Source organism: Orcinus orca, chromosome 2, assembly GCF_937001465.1.
Source record: "Orcinus orca chromosome 2, mOrcOrc1.1, whole genome shotgun sequence".
Taxonomy (NCBI): domain Eukaryota; kingdom Metazoa; phylum Chordata; class Mammalia; order Artiodactyla; family Delphinidae; genus Orcinus; species Orcinus orca.
Genome location: NC_064560.1, coordinates 59358045 through 59376196, shown reverse-complemented (window position 1 = coordinate 59376196; position 18152 = coordinate 59358045). Strand labels below are relative to the sequence as shown.

General features: G+C 42.6%; 1 protein-coding gene and 1 long non-coding RNA gene across 6 annotated transcripts in view; one reads left to right on the top strand and one right to left on the bottom strand.

Annotated features, from left to right (window-relative positions):
• LOC125963676 (uncharacterized) overlaps positions 1 to 14890 on the bottom strand; it is a 46666-nt gene extending 31776 nt beyond the window's left edge. The window contains exons 1-3 of one of the 2 annotated variants that reach the window (XR_007476026.1): positions 14751 to 14890; positions 14414 to 14610; positions 4507 to 4630 (exon numbers count right to left, since the gene is read on the bottom strand). This is a non-coding gene — a long non-coding RNA (uncharacterized LOC125963676). The remainder of the gene's footprint in view (positions 1 to 4506; positions 4631 to 14413; positions 14611 to 14750) is intronic. The other variant, XR_007476025.1, reaches the window with a different exon arrangement.
• ADAMTSL3 (ADAMTS like 3) overlaps positions 1 to 17749 on the top strand; it is a 384689-nt gene extending 366940 nt beyond the window's left edge. For 2 of the 4 annotated variants that reach the window (XM_049706862.1, XM_049706864.1), the window contains 3 exons: positions 7321 to 7424; positions 14745 to 14959; positions 15651 to 17749. In XM_049706862.1, coding sequence (XP_049562819.1) covers positions 7321 to 7424; positions 14745 to 14959; positions 15651 to 15757 — 426 coding nt within the window. In that variant the 3' untranslated portion in view covers positions 15758 to 17749. Of the gene's footprint in view, positions 1 to 7320; positions 7425 to 14744; positions 14977 to 15650 lie in introns of those variants that run through there. The other 2 variants (XM_049706863.1, XR_007476023.1) reach the window with 2 other exon arrangements.
• The last annotated feature ends 403 nt before the right edge of the window (positions 17750 to 18152 follow it).

Below are 18152 nucleotides of genomic sequence, written 5' to 3'. Positions count from 1 at the left end.
ACAGGCTGGTTCACGGGACCTTCTTATCCTTTCATGGGCCTCTCTGTTGTAATTAACACAGGCTGCAGGGACCAAAAGTTCCCCTCGGCCCTTCTGAAAATGTTCGGTAATGTTAGTGCAGGAAGGTACTTCACACTTCCTGCATTTCTGCCCTGCAGTGCAGCAGTTGTTGCTGCTGGGAGTCATTGTGCTAATTCTCTTAGGTCATTTTCCCCTTTAGTTGTTCTGATTAACTCCAAGCACTACATGGCTACACACTTGTCTAACTGGAAAATGCACAGCCCCAGTTCTGTGCAGGGATGATGCAAAGCAGAGTGTGATACATCTTTCTAGAGCATCAAGTTTAGTAACTAGAATTGGAAGAACCAAGGATTTCTTCGAACAAGAACTATCCCCCTCCCCCACCAACACGGAAGACAGAAGAGTGGGGGAGGGGAGACGTGCCCCAGGAATGACAGTCCAGTCTCTGAAGTTTCACCCAGGTGGGGATTGAGGGGCGGATCTGCAGCCACGGTGGCCTCTCTTTCGGTCGCCTGGGCTGCACCAGACCATCCTCTGAGCTGGCCAGGGTCTTGGATACGATGCTTATGAAGGCCGTGCAGAGAACACACTCATCTTCCACTGGACTGGGACCCAGGGAGCGCGGCGGCCTGACCTTCCTGCCTCGGTCATCCATGGGGTTCAGATGGGCTCAATTTATTATGATGCCTCTTGCTGGGAAGCTTGCAACAAAGGTGTTTTAATATCAAGTTCCTGATTCTCCCAGCCACCTCTTGCTTTTTCTGGCTGTGGCAAGAGGGAGTGGATGAGGACATACTCTCAGGCTGCCCAGCGTGGGAGGACCTTCGTGTTGGACACACCCGGGGGGCAGCTGGTTCCCTCTGGGGCTCCAATCCTGCTGCTGGTGGAGGGGGATGTCCCAGGGCCACACTGGTGGGCTGGGCTGGGGGTGGCAGTCATCGACTCCAGGCTGGGAGGGGGACAGGCAGGCTCACTGGTCTTCTGCCCTGCCTGCTGCTCTTCCTGCAGCTGCACATTTTCTCCCTGGTAGAGCCACCTGGTTAGCAGGGTGGACAACTCAGGGCTTGAAGAAGGCTCACGTTCACTGCCACTGAGGTCCCTGGAAGGCAAGGGCCTCGCAGTTATGATGGAGGACCCCACCATTGGTTTCATGGAGCTCACACTGCCTGTTCCTGGGTCCTGGATCTGATCGTGAGTCATGCCCAGAGTCCTCACCATTGTCACCCCTGGGTCCTCTTCACAGTGTGGCCGGAGTGGCTCCTTCTGGCCCATGTTCACCCATGGATGCCTCATGAGGTCAGGTAAGGTGCCTCTGTCACTGGGGTTGAGGGCAATCATTTTTTGTAATAGACCCCTTATCTCCAAAGACAGGTAAGGTGGGATGGGGTATTGCCCTTGTAGGATTCGCGTCCGCAGCTCCTGGACGTCTTTTCCCACAAAGGGCTGGCACCCAGTTACCATGATGGAGAGCACTACTCCCAGGTTCCACACGTCCAACGCAGGGCCACTGTAGCTCTGCCCCAGTAAGAGTTCTGGGGCAGCATACGGGAGTGTGCCGCAGATCGTGTCCAGTTTGGCAGCGTCATCACACTTGTTGCTGAAGCCAAAGTCTGTTAGTTTTATATTCATGCTGGAATCAAAGAGGAGATTCAGTGGCTTCAGGTCCCGGTGCACGATGCCCCTCTGGTGGCAATGCTGCAGAGCGGAGACCAGCTGCTGGAACAGGCCTCGGGCCTCCGCCTCTGTCATACGGCCATGGATCATTAAGTAGCTGAACATGTCCCCCCCACTGAGGTACTCCATCACGAGGAACAATGTATCCTCCGTTTCAGTCACCCCCAGCATTTTTACAATATTGGGGTGATTCAGAGCCCTCATACTGAACACTTCCCGGAAATATGCCTGGAAAGTTGAGAAGCTCTGATGCCTTTTCTTTTTTTTTTTTTTTTTTTTTTTTTTTTGCAGTACGCGGGCCTCTCACTGTTGTGGCCTCTCCCGATGCGGAGCACAGGCTCTGGACGCTCAGGCTCAGCGGCCATGGCTCACGGGCCCAGCCGCTCCGCGGCATGTGGGATCTTCCCAGACCGGGGCACGAACCCACGTCCCCTGCATCGGCAGGCGGACGCTCAACCACTGCGCCACCAGGGAAGCCCTCTGATGCCTTTTCTTAATGACCTCGACAGCCACCTGTGTCCCGGTCACAATGTGCCGGGCCAGCTTCACTTTAGCGAAGCTGCCTTCACCAATGGTGTGGAGGATCTCATAATCATCAATACGAGCCTCCTTGTCAGCAGAGTTGGTTGTGAGGCCCTCCATCATGGTGACCTGCTAACTACACTTACTGACAGCACCAACTAGCAATGCTAACGATGCTAACTAACAATGCTAACTACTAACAATGCTAAATATGCTAACTCTACTAACAACGCTAAGTATGCTAACTGTACCAACAGCGCTAACTAGTACTAACTACACTACCTATGCTAATAAAGTATTAACTATACCAACTACGCTAACTATACCAACAATACTGACTATGCTAACTGTACTAATCTTGCAATACTAACTAAAATTAAGATAAAAATGAGAAAAAGAACAAAGGAAAGCAGAAGAAATGGAAAAGAAACACCAAAAAATTGAGAAGAACAAATTTAAAACTAAAAGAAATGATAAAGAGAGAAAAATAAAGAAAAATGAGAAAAATAAAAAAGGGTAGAGAAAAGAGGGAAAAAAATCAACAAAATGGCAGAAACAAGGAAAAAACAAGCTAACTGTGGGTCCAAGGCTGTCAGGTCACCAAAAGCAGCTTCCTGGGCTCTAAGGACAAAATACCTGGGCCCAGCTGGGGTGTCTTCTAGGGTTCTTGTGAACTACATCACAGGGGGGCACTCTGAGGTCAGAGCAGGAAATGGACCCATCACCGCTGGGGATAAACCATAGTGGTTTTCTCACTTTTTGAGTTCAAGGCCCCTTTACACTTAGGAAAAAGGATCCCAAAGAAATTTTTCTGTACGTGTGTTATTAGATATTGGTATTCACTTTGTTATAAATTAAAATCTCTACGATACTTCAGTGGCCTTTTTATTTCTAGTTTGAAAATGTGTAATAGTTTTATTAAAGACCTCATAATGTCTACACTTGAAATATTCAATTCCTTTTCCTTAAATTCTGGTCTCAAAATAATGTTACAACTTAACTGACTTCACGATACTATACGAAATGTTGTGTTGCATAAGACACAATAAGGTACGTTATGAAAGTCTATGAAGCTGAGAGAAGATTTGCCAGGAAGGTTGTGAGCAGATTTCTCATCAGGAGCCTCGGAGGCCAGATGGCATGGCTCAATGTACTCGAAGTGTGGAAGGAAAGAAACCGTCAACCAAGAATCCTATATCTAGCAAAACTTTCCTTTGAAAATGAAGGAGAAATCAAGACATTCCCAGTTAATCGAGAGTCGAGAGAGTTCTTAACCACCAGACCTGCCTGCCACAGGGAGTTCTTCAGGTTGGAGTCAAGGACCCTGGACAGTAACTCAAAGCCTTATGAAGAAATAAAGACCTCTGGTAAAAGTAGATAGACCGGCGATGAGAAAAGCTAGTACTATCGTAACTTAGGTTTGTAGCTCCACTTTTTGTTTTCTATTTGATTTAAGAGACTAATATAGAATAAAACACACACACATACAAATCATCACCTTGTTTCTAATACTGTCTTTTTCAATTTTGGGGAAAAGTCTGATTGGTCTCTAAAATGAATGTATGCATCTGACCTCAGGGATTGCATTTGGAAATCATAGTGTCTCTGTCTCCAGTACAAAGGTTAACCAAGGTCGGGTCCCTTTGAATGCAGCAGCTCAATAACAAGCTACAAGATAGATGGATTTGAGGCAATAGGGACAAGAGCAGGCTTCAAGAAAAGGAGCAGAGGAACACTAGTAATATGTGCACAGAAGTCTCAGAACCGGTATTCCAAATACCACCTTGAATGCTGTTATAATAAAAAATACCTGGGAAAAAATGCTTAAGAAATGTGTAGTAGACCCTGTCTTAGTCTGCAGGGCACCATAAGAGAAAACCACAGATTGGGTGCCTTAAACAGCAGAAATTTATGTTTTCCCAGTTCTAGAGGCTAGAAGTCCAAAATCAAGCTGCTGTCGGGGTTGGTTTTGGTCAGACTTCTCTTTCTGGCTTGTGGACAGCCACCTTCTAACTACATCCTCACATGGTCTCTTCTCTGTGCACACACACACAGAGTTCTGGTGTCTCTTCCTCTTCTTATAAGGACACTATTCCTGTCAGATTAAGGCCCCACCCTTATGGCCTCATTTAACCTCTAACCTCCTTAGAGACCCTATCTCCAAATGCAGTCACATTGGTGGCTAGAGTTTCAATTTATAAATTTTGAGGAGATACAAATGGGTCCATAACATTATGCCCTTTGGTCCCCCCAAAATTCACGTCCTTCTCATGTGCAAAATACACTCACCCCATCTCAATATCCCCAGAGGTCTTAACCCATTCCAACACCGATTCCAAGTCCAAAGCCTCATTAAATTTCACCTGATCAGGTATGGGTGAGAAATGACACATAAAATTAACCATCACAGAACCTATAAAGAAAAATGTAACACACTGTTGAAACACATAACAGAAAAGTTGAACAGTCCATTCCTTTAAATGAACTGAAATATGTAATGTAATTCCAATTCAGATTACAGTAGAATTCTTTTTTCGGAACTTACAATAGTTTTGACATTCATATGGGAGAATGAGTGAGGACAAGAAATTTTTAGAAAAGCAAATTACTAGAGGTATAGAAAGGCTTTCCTTATCTGATGTCAAAGCGTGCCGCAAAGCTCTTGTAGTAAAATAGTGCAGCATTAGTAGAGGAACAGACATGAGTCATGGAATATAATTAGAGTACAGAAACAGACCCATGTAAAATGAGTTTAAAGTTCAAAGGCAGCTCATCATAGAGGGAAGAATAGTTCAAAAAAAAATAGTATAAAACTACAGAACGTTTTTTTTCCCCAGACATTAAAGAAGATCTAAATAAATGAAAAGACATCCTATATTTATGTATCAAAAGACTTAGTTATTCAGATGACAGCACTCCCCAAGTTGATCTACAGATTCAACACAATCCCTTTCAAAATCCCATCTTCTTTGCAGAAATTGACAAGCTGATCCTAAAATTCATATGGAAATATAAAGGGCCCAGAATAGCCAGAACAATCTAGAAAAAGAACAAAGTTGGAGGGCTCAGACTTCTCAGTTTCAAAACTTACTACAAAACTGTAATAATCATGAGAGTGTGGTACTCGCATAGCATAGACACATAGACTGATGAAAGAGAGTTGAAAGTCTGGAGATAAATCCATGTATCTATGTCAACTGATTTTCTGCAAAGGTGACAAGACCATTCAATGGGGAAAGAATAATCTCCTCAACAAACGGTGCAGGACAACTGAATAGCCACATACAAAAGAAAGAACTTGAATTCCTAGCCTACAATATACAAAAAATTAAGTCAAAATTTATCAGAGACCTAAACTTAAGAGCTAAAACAATAAAGCTCCTGGAAGAAAATTTAGCCATAAATCTTCATGCTTTGGATTAGGAGATGGTTTCTTAGATATGACACCAAAACATAAGCCACAACAACAACAAAAATAAATTGTACCACATCAAAATTAAAAACTTTTTTTGCTACGAAGGACATGATCAAGAAAGTGGACAGCCCACAGAGTGGGAGAAAGTATTTTAAAATCATATATGTGAAAGGGAACTTGTTTCTAAAATATATAAAGAACACTCAAACTCAATAATAAAAATACAAATAAACTAATTAAAATATTGAAAAGGATCTGAATAGACATTTCTCCAATAAAGACTTACAAACGGCCAATAAGAACAGGAAAAGAAACTTAGCATCATTAGTCATTAGGGAAATGCTAATCACAAAGAGAGATAGTAGTAAGTGTTGATGAGGACATGGAGAAATTGGAACCTTAATACTTCGCAAGCGGGAATGAAAAATGGTCTAGCCACTTTGGAAAACAGTCTGACAGTTCTTCAAAAGGTTAAATGTATGGGTTACCATATGACCCAGTAATTCTACTCCTAGGTATGTACCGAAGAGAAATGAAAACAGGTTCACAGAAAAACCTGTACATGAATGTTCATAGCAGCATTATTTATAAGAACCAAAGAGTGGGAATAACTCAAGTCAAACCCATAATAAAACTCCAAAAATTAGAAATAACTGACAGATAGATAAATGTGTTGTATTTGTACAATGGAATATCATCTGGCCATTAAAAAGAATAAACTAATATGTATTAGAAGGTGATGAACCTTAAAGACATTATGGTCAGGGAGGGAAGGCAGACACAAAAGACCACATATTGTATGATTCTATTTATATGAAGTGTCTACAATAGGTAAATCTCTAGAGAAAAATGTAGTTGAACAGTTGTCTAGGCCTGAGGGGGAGAGGCCATGGGAGGAATTGGGAGTAGATGATAAAGGGTACAGGGTTTCTTTTGGGGATGGTGATAATGTCTTAAAATTGATTGTGGTGATGGTTGCACAACTCTAAAAACCATTAAATTGTATACGTTAAACAGTGACTTGTACAGTATGTGAATTATATCACAATATTGTTGTTAGGAAAAAAAAAAGATTGTATGAGGGAAATTGGTCAACTAATGTAAGAAAAACAAGTAAAATGAGAGCCCAAACTCACGGCGTACATCAGAATAAATTCTGACTTGATTAAAGTGCTCAGTGTAAAAGTAATTAAACTGGACTAGAACTACCAGGATGGGAAAGACCTTTTCAAGCATAAAACAAATTACAAGAAAAATTAATAGGTGTTATGAGTACAGAAAAATTTAAGAACTGCATGTCAAAATATTTTTTTCTGTAATTAAACTCACCTCAACACATAGCCTTCATTTTTGCTCTGAGCAGGAAAACCCAAACTTGCCCATGGCTTATGGTTTTAAGCATAGTCATTTCTGAACCTAAGCCTGGTCAATTACAGATTGGCCCTGTCCTTTCCCCTTCTGCCCAGAGGTGGTCTAAGTTTCTGGGGGAAAAGAGGAAAGGAAACTTCTGGCTCTAAAGGAGGGCTGTCTGGTCCTTAGAGCTGGGCTTACATCCTCCCTAACTTCCCTCGGGTACAGCTGATCCCCTGTAGCTAGTCCTTAGCAATGCCGCCGCAGCACATGGTTTTGGAACCCCAGCATGCATGAGCTCCCAGTGTTGTTTATACTGCATTGTGCTTTTGTTCCAGTGTCCTGGACGTTGCCTGGGTCGCGCTGTGAGGATGCAGCAGCAGCAGCAGCATATAATTTGTCAACACCCCAACCGTTCTGAGTCCGGCTGTGATGACAGGAGGTACCAGCCCCGCCCTAGGGCAGCACACAACCTCTGCCACCTCAGTAGTGACTATGACCGCCTGAAAGTGGCATCATCTGTCCTCTATACCACCTCTCATAATGGACAGTTCCTACTAAATTATGATTTCTCATGGTGCCATCCTCAATAGTATGTATTATACCAAAATACTCATTAACATGTACTATTTATCATCACAAATTATTTGGATGTTCAACATATAGAGACACCCCAAAGAGAAAGGAAAAAGTAGCATTGAGAATAGACAGGTATTTTTCCCTCTATATACAAAGTTGATGAAGCCTAATAATATTTCATTTAGGCTTACAGATTAAATCTGTAACCTAGTGTTTTCTATGAACTACATTATTCCTTTGTTTAGAAACTGTTTGATTAGGACGTTGGCACAGAATAACATCCAACGTTATTAGCAGAGAGTAAAATTTACTTTAGCAGAGAATAAAATTAACTTTTATCTTGTTAAGGGGCTTACACAAGAAAAAAAATGCTTCCCTCTTTTATAAAAGTCTGAGCTGATAGATGATTTAGGGGTAGAAGAACTTTGTTCCCTGAGGTCACTCAGAGGTCACCCAGACCCCTTCCGTCTGGCGACTCCACTACCCCAGAGGAGCGTGCTCCAGCCAGAGAAAGTGAGGAGAAAGCCAAGAGGGCACACTAATGGGGAAATTTGGAGTTCTACCACTCTATTCTTGTGTAACCTTGGACTACCTAACCTCCTAGTCTGCACAATGGGGTATTATTGTCGGTGCGAAATTATGCTAGGTTTTTTTTTTTAATTGAAGTAGAGTTGATTTACAATGTTGTATTAATTTCTGCTGTACAGCAAAGTGATTCAGTTATACACATATAGACATTCTTTTTTTTAAATAGTCTTTTCCATTATGGCTTATCATAGAATATTGAATATAGTTCTCTGTGCTATACAGTAGGACCTTACTGTCTATCCATTATATATAAAAACTTACATCTGCTCACAACAGCCTTCCACTCCATCCCTCCCTCAACCTCCTCCCCCTTGGCAACCACCAGCCTATTCTCTTATGTCCGTGATTCTGTTTCTGTTTGAAAGACAGGTTCATTTGTGTCGTATTTTATTTTACTTTATCTTATTTTATTTTTTGGCGGTACACGGGCCTCTCACTGTTGTGGCCTCTCCCGTTGCGGAGCACAGGCTCCAGACACGCAGGCTCAGCGGCCATGGCTCACGGGCCCAGCCACTCCGCAGCATGTGGGATCTTCCTGGACCGGGGCACGAACCCATGTCCCCTGCATCGGCAGGCGGACTCTCAACCACTGCGCCACCAGGGAAGCCCTGTGTCATATTTTAGATTCCACACATAAGTGATATCGTATGGTATTTGTCTTTCTCTTTCTGACTTACTTCACTTAGTATGATAATCTCTTGTTGCATCCATGTTGCTGCAAATGGCATGATTTCATTCTTTTTATGGCTGTGTAGTATTCCATTGTATATAGGTACCACATCTTCTTTATCCATTCATCTGTCAGTGGACACTTAGGTTGTTTCCATGTCTTGGCTATTGGGTGCATGTATCTTTTTGAATTATAGTTTTCTCCGCATATATGCCTGCGAGTAGGATTGCTGGATCACATGGTAATTCTATTTTTAGTTTTCTAAGGAACCTCCGTACTGTCTTCCACAATGGCTGCACCACCTTACACTCCCACGAACAGGGTAAGAGGGTTCCCTTTTCTCTGCACCCTCTCCAGCATTTAGTATTTGTAGACGTTTTAATGATGGCCATCCTGACTGGTGTGAGGTGGTACCTCATTATAGTTTTGATTTGCATTTCTCTAATAATTAGCGATGTTGAGCATCTTTTCATGTGCCTATTGGCTATCTGTATTTCTTCTTTGGACAAACGTCTGTTTAGGTCTTCTGCCCATTTTTGGATAGGGTCTTCTGGTTTTTTTGTTGTTGTTGTTGAGCTGTGTGAGCTCTTACTTTATCTTGGAAATCAAGCCCTTGTCGGTCGCATCATTTGCAAATATTTTCTCCTAGTCTGTAGGTTATCTTGTTTGGGGGAAGCTTTGATTAATTGGTTTAGTGTGAAGCACTTAAGCAGCCTTGGTCATAGAAGATGCTCACTCTATGGCTCTTCCTTCCTCCTCCACATCCTGAGTCTTGCTGGAGAAAATGAGATGACCTTGACAACTGGCTCTGTTTCTATTTTGAGCCTTCAGTAAGGTTTGGCAATGTAGGGTCAGCTGCATTTCCTATTCCCAAAACAATTCCAGCCAGAACCATTCTCCTCAAATGGAAAATGTCTGGAACAGCTGCCCTTATTCTCAACAGAAAACCCAGTTTCCAATTTTGTTCGCAAGATGGAGACCACACACAGATTGATAGGTATCATCCCAGATATTTTACTTTGCATGCTCAAAGATATATTTATATTACAAACACCTACGTGGTTTGAGCTTTCTTTATAACATACTGGATATATTTTTCTGAAACTTGTTTTTTCTGCTTATCAATACATTATAGAGCTATTTCCCATCCAAGTACATGAGTCACTTTATTCTTTTGAATTGTTGTACTTAATATTACCTCACTCCATTTCTAATGGACATTTGATTGTTTCCAATTTTTTTGCTATTACAAACAAATGCTGCGGTAAACATCCGGAACATCTTTATGCACAAAGGGTAATATTCTTATGGGATACATTTTAGACATGGACTTGAATTGACAGACATGCTCATTTGGACACTACTAAATAACCATCAAAATGTCTACACCAACAGTATATGAGAGTCCCCCTTTTCATCAACTTTATATAGGTTTTTCAATATTTTAAAAATTTTGCCAATCTGATGGATGAAATATCTTATTGTAATTTGTACTTTTCTGGTTACTTTTTACATGACTTTTGGCTCTTTGTAATTTTTCTCCAACCCACCCACCTTTTTCCATCTTTACCACCATCACCCCTGGCCAAGCCATCCAACTGGTCTCCCTCCACCCATCCATGCTCCTTTCCAACCCAGTCTCCCCACTGCAGCCAGAGTAATCTTTTCCAAAATGCAAATCTGATCATACCACCACCACACCCCGTCTCCCTGCTAGAATAACATCACTTTAGAGGCTTTACTTGCTCTTAGGGAAAAGGTTGACTAAAATCCACAGTGTGCCCTATAAAATATTGCACGGTCAAGTCCTACTTCCCTGCACACCCTCATTCGAGACCTCAGTCTGTCTCACTCTTCCAGCCACTGTCCTTCTTTCAGTCCCTTGGATACGCCATGAACTTTCCAACCAAAACAAGAAGCAAAAAATAGAATAGAAAGGATAAAAGGCATGGAAGGATCTATCACGAGGATATCTGATTAAGTGGGGTTTTAGAGAAAGAGATATGGAAATGAACTGAAAGGGTAGACATAAAAGAAGTAATAGAAGAAAAATTCCTAGACCTGAAGGGGTAAAAGAGTAAAGTTGCCTTTCATTTTCTCTATTGTTTCTGCTTCCTCCAGGGTTGGCTGTTCAGCTTTTAGTACTAGTGTCCTAGTACTTTTCTTTCATGCTGTTAGTTTTCCCCAAATATCTGGTGGTTTATGGAAGAAGGACTAGGTTACTTTAGAGAGCTTCTCTGGGTCTCTTTTGCAGTTTTCTGGCCTCATTTCCCCCCACAGACCTCTTCTGCTGACTGGGCATGCTTCCTGTGAGCTCGCTGAAGGTAGGTGAGGTACTAGATCTCACTTTACAATGCAGTGGGTGGGCTGGAGACCCCCAGTTGCCATAGTACGGCCTCAGTAAATATTAGAGGGTGTGTTACAAGGAGTAACATTGTTAGTGGCCACTGGTAGAGAATCAGTGGTGAGCAGGTCATCTGCTAGCCTCTATTATTGGCCCTGGGAAGGGTTTGGGAGGTGTGGCTTCCACTGAAAAGAGTTATAAAGGGAGTGAGAATTATCAGGGTAAACTAGCCCACATTATGGCAAGAAGACAACACAGGGATCTGAGGACGTGCTGGAGGACCCAGAGAGTTTGTTTCCCAAAGAGGTAATTCCTAACCTCAGCCATGAGTCAGAATTCCCTGGGAAGTTTCTTTAAAGATTCTTGGGCCTCAACTGGGACTTAATGAATTAGAATCTTGGGGAGGAGTGGAACCTGCCAATCTGTATCTCTTTTGTTCGTTTGTTTGTCTTTTGTTTTTAATTCTTTCCTAATCTATGTCTTTTTAAAGCTGCCTACATACCTCTGATAGTAAGCCAGACTTGAAATCTACTGCCCTACAGAATCAGTAGTTCCATCTGGCTGATGATGAAACGGGTTATTTGAGGTAGGAGCAGAGCTGGACTGAATAGGAATGAGAAATTAAGACAGACTAGTAGAAACAGGGTTACTGTTATGATTTCTGCTGCCATTTCTACTTTCATGTTTTGCATAGAAAAACACGAGTTCCAATTGTGTGCACAGTGTTGGTGCCCAGACTGTGTCCCCCTAGCTCAGGCATCCCCATCCCCAGTCCCATCCCTGCCCGGAAGGAAGTGATGCTCTCTGCTGGACCGATCTTGCATTCTTTTACTGGGTCCTCAATGACCAGCCTCTTGGGTTTCAGCATCTGCCTTGGTCTCTAGCTCCCTGCGCCCCCCTCACCTTTCATATTTAGGAAGCTAAATAGTTTCTTCTGACTTCCCACTGGCCCTGTCTTCTAACAAAGCAGAAAAAGAGGCTGTATTAGTTAAGGTCCTTTGGGCTGGAAACAACAAAAGTCAACTTGGAATGAGTTATACAAAGAGGGTGGGAGAGTTCTTATTAAGATAGGACCACCATTCTCAGAACAATTTGCTATCTTCTAAAATGTCTTCTTTGAGTATCCTTGGAATATTTGTTCAACTGTTTTCAGTAGAAAAGGTGATCTCTGCATAGGGGATGGCTGAAGAGTACTCAGTCTCTGCCCTCTTGTCCAAAGCAACTCAACTTTTGGCCCCCTAAGCTTCATACCCACTGGAGAAAACAAAAACCCTGCAGTTAACAGGACACCCTCATCCCTTTTCCTCTTACAAATCTTATAAACAGTTTGATGGGACAGTATTAAGTAAACACTTTGATAGAGTCTCCCCCTACTGGCTAATCAAAGTATTGCTTCCAACTATGTGTAATAGTCTCTTAGAGAAGTTCAGGTGATCAGAATTTTCTCCACCTTATTACATTTCCAGTGGTGTTTCAACACTCCGTATGGATTATGTGCGCTGATAGGGAGCCTTTTATAGGAACACAAAAATGTCTCGATCCAAAGGGATAATGCTGTGAGACCTCAGGAAGGACTGTAACCAAGAAATGAGGAGTAATTTCTCCTCTCAGCTCTGCAGCTCTGTGTGTTTCTGCTTCATTCTTTGTTCTTTCTGAATGTTATTTTATTCTACTTCTCTGGCCCATGTGGCAGAGTATGGCCACCACTACTCCAGCCTTCAGGTTTATATGTCTTGTTCCAGCAACTTCCAAGTTCCTGGGAGAAAGACAGTGATTGAACCAGCTCAGGTTAGGGCCCTCTTCCAGTCATCTTAGGGGATGGGGAGACATTCTCATGTGGTACAAGTATATCAGTTCCAGGAACCCTGCCCGAGGGAACAAGAGCAGATACCCCAAAGTGGGTCCACTAAGGTGGCTCACCCTCCAGGGTAAATATCTGTTCAAAAATCAGAGGGCATTCAACAGGCACATGAAAAGGTGCTGAACATCACTAATCATCAGGGAAATGCATATCAAAACCAGAATGAAATATCACCTCACACCTGTCAGAATATCTGTTGTCAAAAAGACAACAAATAATAAATGCTGCTGAGGATGGGAAAAGGGAACACTTGTACACTGTTAGTGGGAATGTCAGTTAGTGCGGCCGCTATGGAAAACAGTATAGAGATTCCTTAAAAAGGTAAAAAGAGAACTACCAGATGATATAGCAATTCCACTCCTGGGTATAAACCTGAAGAAAATGAAAACACAAATTCAAAAAGATTGGGCTTCCCCGGTGGCACAGTGGTTGAGAGTCCACCTGCTGATGCAGGGGACATGGGTTCGTGCCCCGGTCCGGGAAGATCCCACATGCCACGGAGCGGCTTTCCATATCTTTCCATAATAGATATGGAAAGATATGGAAACAACTTAAGTAGCCATCAACGGATGAATGGATAAAGGAGATGTGGTACATATACAGTGAAATATTACTCAGCCATAAAGAATGAGATTTTGCCATTTGCAACAACATGGATAGACCTGGAGTGTATATATGCTTAGGGAAGAAAGTCAGACAGAGAAAGACAAATATCATACATATGCTGTCACTTATATGTGGAATCTAAAAAATAAAACGAATGACTATAACAGAAACAGACTCATAGATACAGAGACAAACTAGTGGTTACCCAGCGGGGGAAAGGCATGGAGGATGGGCAAGACAGGGCTAAGAGACTGAGAGGTGTCAACCAGTTGGTATAAAATAAATAAGGTACAAGGATGTAATGCACAGCACAGGGAATATAGTCAGTATTTTATAATAACTTTAAATGGAGTATAAAGTATAAAAATATTGAATCACTATGTTGTACACCTGAAGCTAATATAATATTGTAAATCAACGATACTTCAATTAAAAAAATTAAGTAGCTACTGTGTAGGGTAGTTGTGAGGATTAAAGGAGTCAATCTATGTAAAGTATTTGGAAAATTCTCTGGCACATGGTTGTCAAATAAATATACACGTACAGTGGACCCTTTTTGACAACAACAAAACAGAGGGCATTAACTTTCTATTCTGTTTTAAAGAGTAAGGAGGCTAGAAAGAGATCCCTCTTCCCAAAAGGTCTTTTTTAGCTCTCACTATGAGTTATATAGTGTGTCCTAAATGTAAACTAGAGCACTCCTCTTAGCAGAGAAGGTTGCTCACAAACAAATTCATACTCATACCAGAATATATTTCAAGTGCTTATATAAACGGAGCTTACAGTTTGTTAACAAATGTGTCTTTCTTCTCTTCCTTAAATCGATCTGCTCCAGCTCATCAGGAGAGTGTGTCTTTTGAGATGCGTGCCTTGATGTGGTGCCAGAGGTTCACGGAAACACATGGTTTGCTTGCCTCTATTGAGGTTGTGATTCCTCCACCGCTTTGCTTAGTCAGCCAGGAACAATGCAGATGAGTTTCCTGTTGAATAAGGTCGTAATTGTCAAGCCTTTGCTATACTGAAAGTACAGTACAGTAAAAGGCTTGATCCCAGCAAGAAGTGACACCCCACTTTCTCCCATTGTCCACCTTTTTGTTTGTTTTTCTCATTTCAGACCCACCTTTTGGAGGAACTGCTCGTCGCGGGCTTGTGACACATGTTGGCACGCAGGCCCTTGGAGGCCCTGTACGTCAGCCTGTGGTCAGGGCTTCCAGTCTAGGAAGGTGGACTGTGTCCACACGAGGAGCTGCAAGACGGTGGCTGAGAGACGCTGTGAGCCGGGAAAGAAACCCTCTTCCTGGCGGCACTGCCTGGGGCCTTCCTGTGATAGTACGTACCCCTCTCAGGTATTGCAACCACCCCGAAGCCTTGTGCAAACCGGACCGCATGGAGCCAACCTTGTCAGGGTCTCGTCCGCAGGGCCATTCTGAACGGATGTGGTATCTTGGGACATCAGGAGATTAGCTGCTTTGATGTGGGTGCAACTTGGTGTCCTTTAGAGAAGAAAATAGTTGACTGAGTAGGGTGGTCGGTGGCCTTCTAACAAGCACTGCGAGCCTCTCCACAGCCTCTTTCTGCCTTGGAGTTTCAGCCCCTCAGACAAGGCTTCCTTGGATGGGATTGGGCAGGTGTGTAAATGCCCTGAAGTTATGTGGGAAATGTAATCATATATATTTTTCTAGGGAGAGGTCCATTGCTTTGATAAGTTTTCCCTGGGGTTCATGACACCCCAGAAGCTAGTGCTGCTGTCAGCACTGGGAGGAGCAGGTGGCCTGAAGGGCTGTGACGTCCCCTGAGGGCATCGAGAAGCCACATGGCCTAGCTAAGAAGTGAGTCCAGGGCACTTCTGACTCCAGTGCCAAGCAGTGGCCCTAACCCAAGCCTAGCTTCTTCGCTTCCCCCTGTAATCTCAGTTTCTGCTTTTCATAAAATCATGTACTTCCTTTTAAACTAGGTCTCTAATGAGCTATGTGTTAAATGGATATATATATATATATATATATTTTTTTTTTTCCTGCAGGAGGCTGCACAGACACAACTCACTACTGTACGTTTGTAAAGCATCTTAATTTGTGTTCGCTAGACCTCTACAAACAAAGGTGCTGTCAGTCGTGTAAAGAAGGATAAAACTTCTAGGGGGTCCTAATGCCACTGGGAAGATGAAGCAAAATGTAAAAGCTCTCTTCCCCATGTAGCCGGCACAAAGACACGTATTTCTTTACAAAAAAACCCTCTAGATTCTACAATCAGACAGAAGTCGATGCAAATCACCACTGTTAAAATTTGGGACTGTCATTTCCCCATGGCCGGTTTTTAATTCCAACTCTTTTAAATGATATGTTCCAGGACTAACATAAAATACTGTAGCAGGCACACCATTGCACGTGGGACCTCGTCCTGTCCTTCTAATCAGGAAATCACCAAGATCACCTGTGCATTGTCACGAGCTGCCTCTTCCTGTGATTTATAGACTAGTAGAGAGTACGACATCCTGAAGGCTTGAGAAACACGGCAACTGATGACTTCTCTCAGTTTTAGGGTTGCAACAGGTTTATAAGGCATTTACATTTTAGAAGCTCTGGCCAGTAGTTGTTAAGATGTTGGCTCCAATGGCATTTTTATGGACCCTTACGTTTAGTCTGTGAAAAGGAGACAATCACTCTGGACAGGCTTGTGACCCTGACTGATCCAGACATCCTGGAGGAATGGCATCTTTTCCTTGCTCTTAGAGAACACTGCGTAAACATTGCTGCCATTTTTGCAACTACGGAAATCGATCTGTGACCAAATGAGGCATCTTAGAAATTAAAGGAGATGGAAAGTTAACCTCTTCTACTGATTTTGAAGTATATTCAAAGCGTTCTTTTAAGAGCTGTGTATGAGATTTTTCTCAGCACTATTCTCTTGCACACAAACAGAAAAACCAAAGCCTTGTTAGACCAAATTTATGCATAAGATAGTATTCCTAAGGATTTTTATTTTGGAAAAATTATGAGAAAGTAATCTAACTATGAAACATGATAGCTGAAAAGAGCTGTTTACAGTAAATAACTTTTAATTTGAACTGATTTGTCAGTAAATCTAAAGCGAATTAGCATTAGGCTGGAAGGTACAGTTAGGATGAGAAGTTAAGAGTTAGGATTTGGTGACTAAGTTTAGGGTTCATTTTAGTTTTAGCCTTGGGTTAGGTGAGAGAAATGGAGGTTCACTTATTGTTAAGGCTAGAGTTGGCTTTATGGATTAGGGTTAGGTCAGAATTGGTTTGGGTTTGGATCGTGCCAATGCTGGCATTAGTGACGGCGTCAGGGTGGAGGTAAAGTTTGGAGAAGATGTTGCTGCGGAAGGAGTTGGGAACTAGTATTTAATTGTAAGTTCTAAAGCTGATTTGGTTAGGGGGCTCTTACCTTACATACTATCAGTTATGGCTTTGGATGGCACACAACCCCAAATAAGTGGTCATACTTCTTTATTCGGGGTCCCAGCTGCCTGTGCGCATGTTGCCTATAGGCTGTCGGCAGCAAAGTTACCTGAAGCAGGTGTGCTGGCCCTAGTCCCTGGTCACTCATAAGTGAGCAGTGCGTTCTGGCTTTGGATTTGTCTGTGGACAAGCTTGCTGAGTCTCTGCCACATCCTGAGCACTAGGTCTCTTGTTCTAACTGCAGCCTCACTGACACTGGGATGAGCACTACTGTACGTGGAGGGTTTGGTGGTTGGGAATGGGTGCGGGAACGTGACGAGGACACACCAGCCTGTGAGTTGTTCATCATCAATCACACTTGATTGTTGAAGGCTTTTTAAATTAAAAGAGAGATCATTTGTACAATACTCTTTGTATATATTTATTATATGACTTAAAGGTGCAATATTTTATTTTGTACAGTATGTAATAAAGACAGGGGACATGTATTTTTCTGATTAACAAAATTTCTTATTAAACTGCTTCACTTTGTATTTAAAGTTGCTATTTTCATTTGCTGTTGTACCTTTTGTCTTGTTATCATTCAAATGACCTTCCTGTGTACTGTATTTTACTACTGTTTCTATCACCTAAGAGTTACTATTTCTCTTTCACAATCCTGACTAGGAATTCAGAAATAAATGTACTTTGATTATTCAGTGGCATCCTTACAAAGGCAGGTGACTTACTTGCATTCGGGTTTTGGTGGCCTTGGGTATGGTCACCTTGGCTGCCTCTCTGAGTCCAGGAGCAACAACCCTGCTGGGCTCAGTGCCCTGGGCTGTCTTTGGGGTGTGGGTTACAGGATTCAGAGCGGATCACACAGAGATTCACTCTCAGTGCCTCACCCCAGTCATTTACTTCCTGTGAATCACACCTAAAAGAATGTCAAGGGCAGGAAAGAGTGGCAAGAAGTTCCAAACGGACAGCCTGAAGCAGGTGTGGAAGTGGGTGGTAGTTGGGAGAGCAGGAGGCACTAGCACACTTTTATTTCTGGCTATTGTGAGGAGGTTAGCGATGGATTTGAGATGTCTGCACAGAGAGACTTTTTAGCAGCGGTTGGTG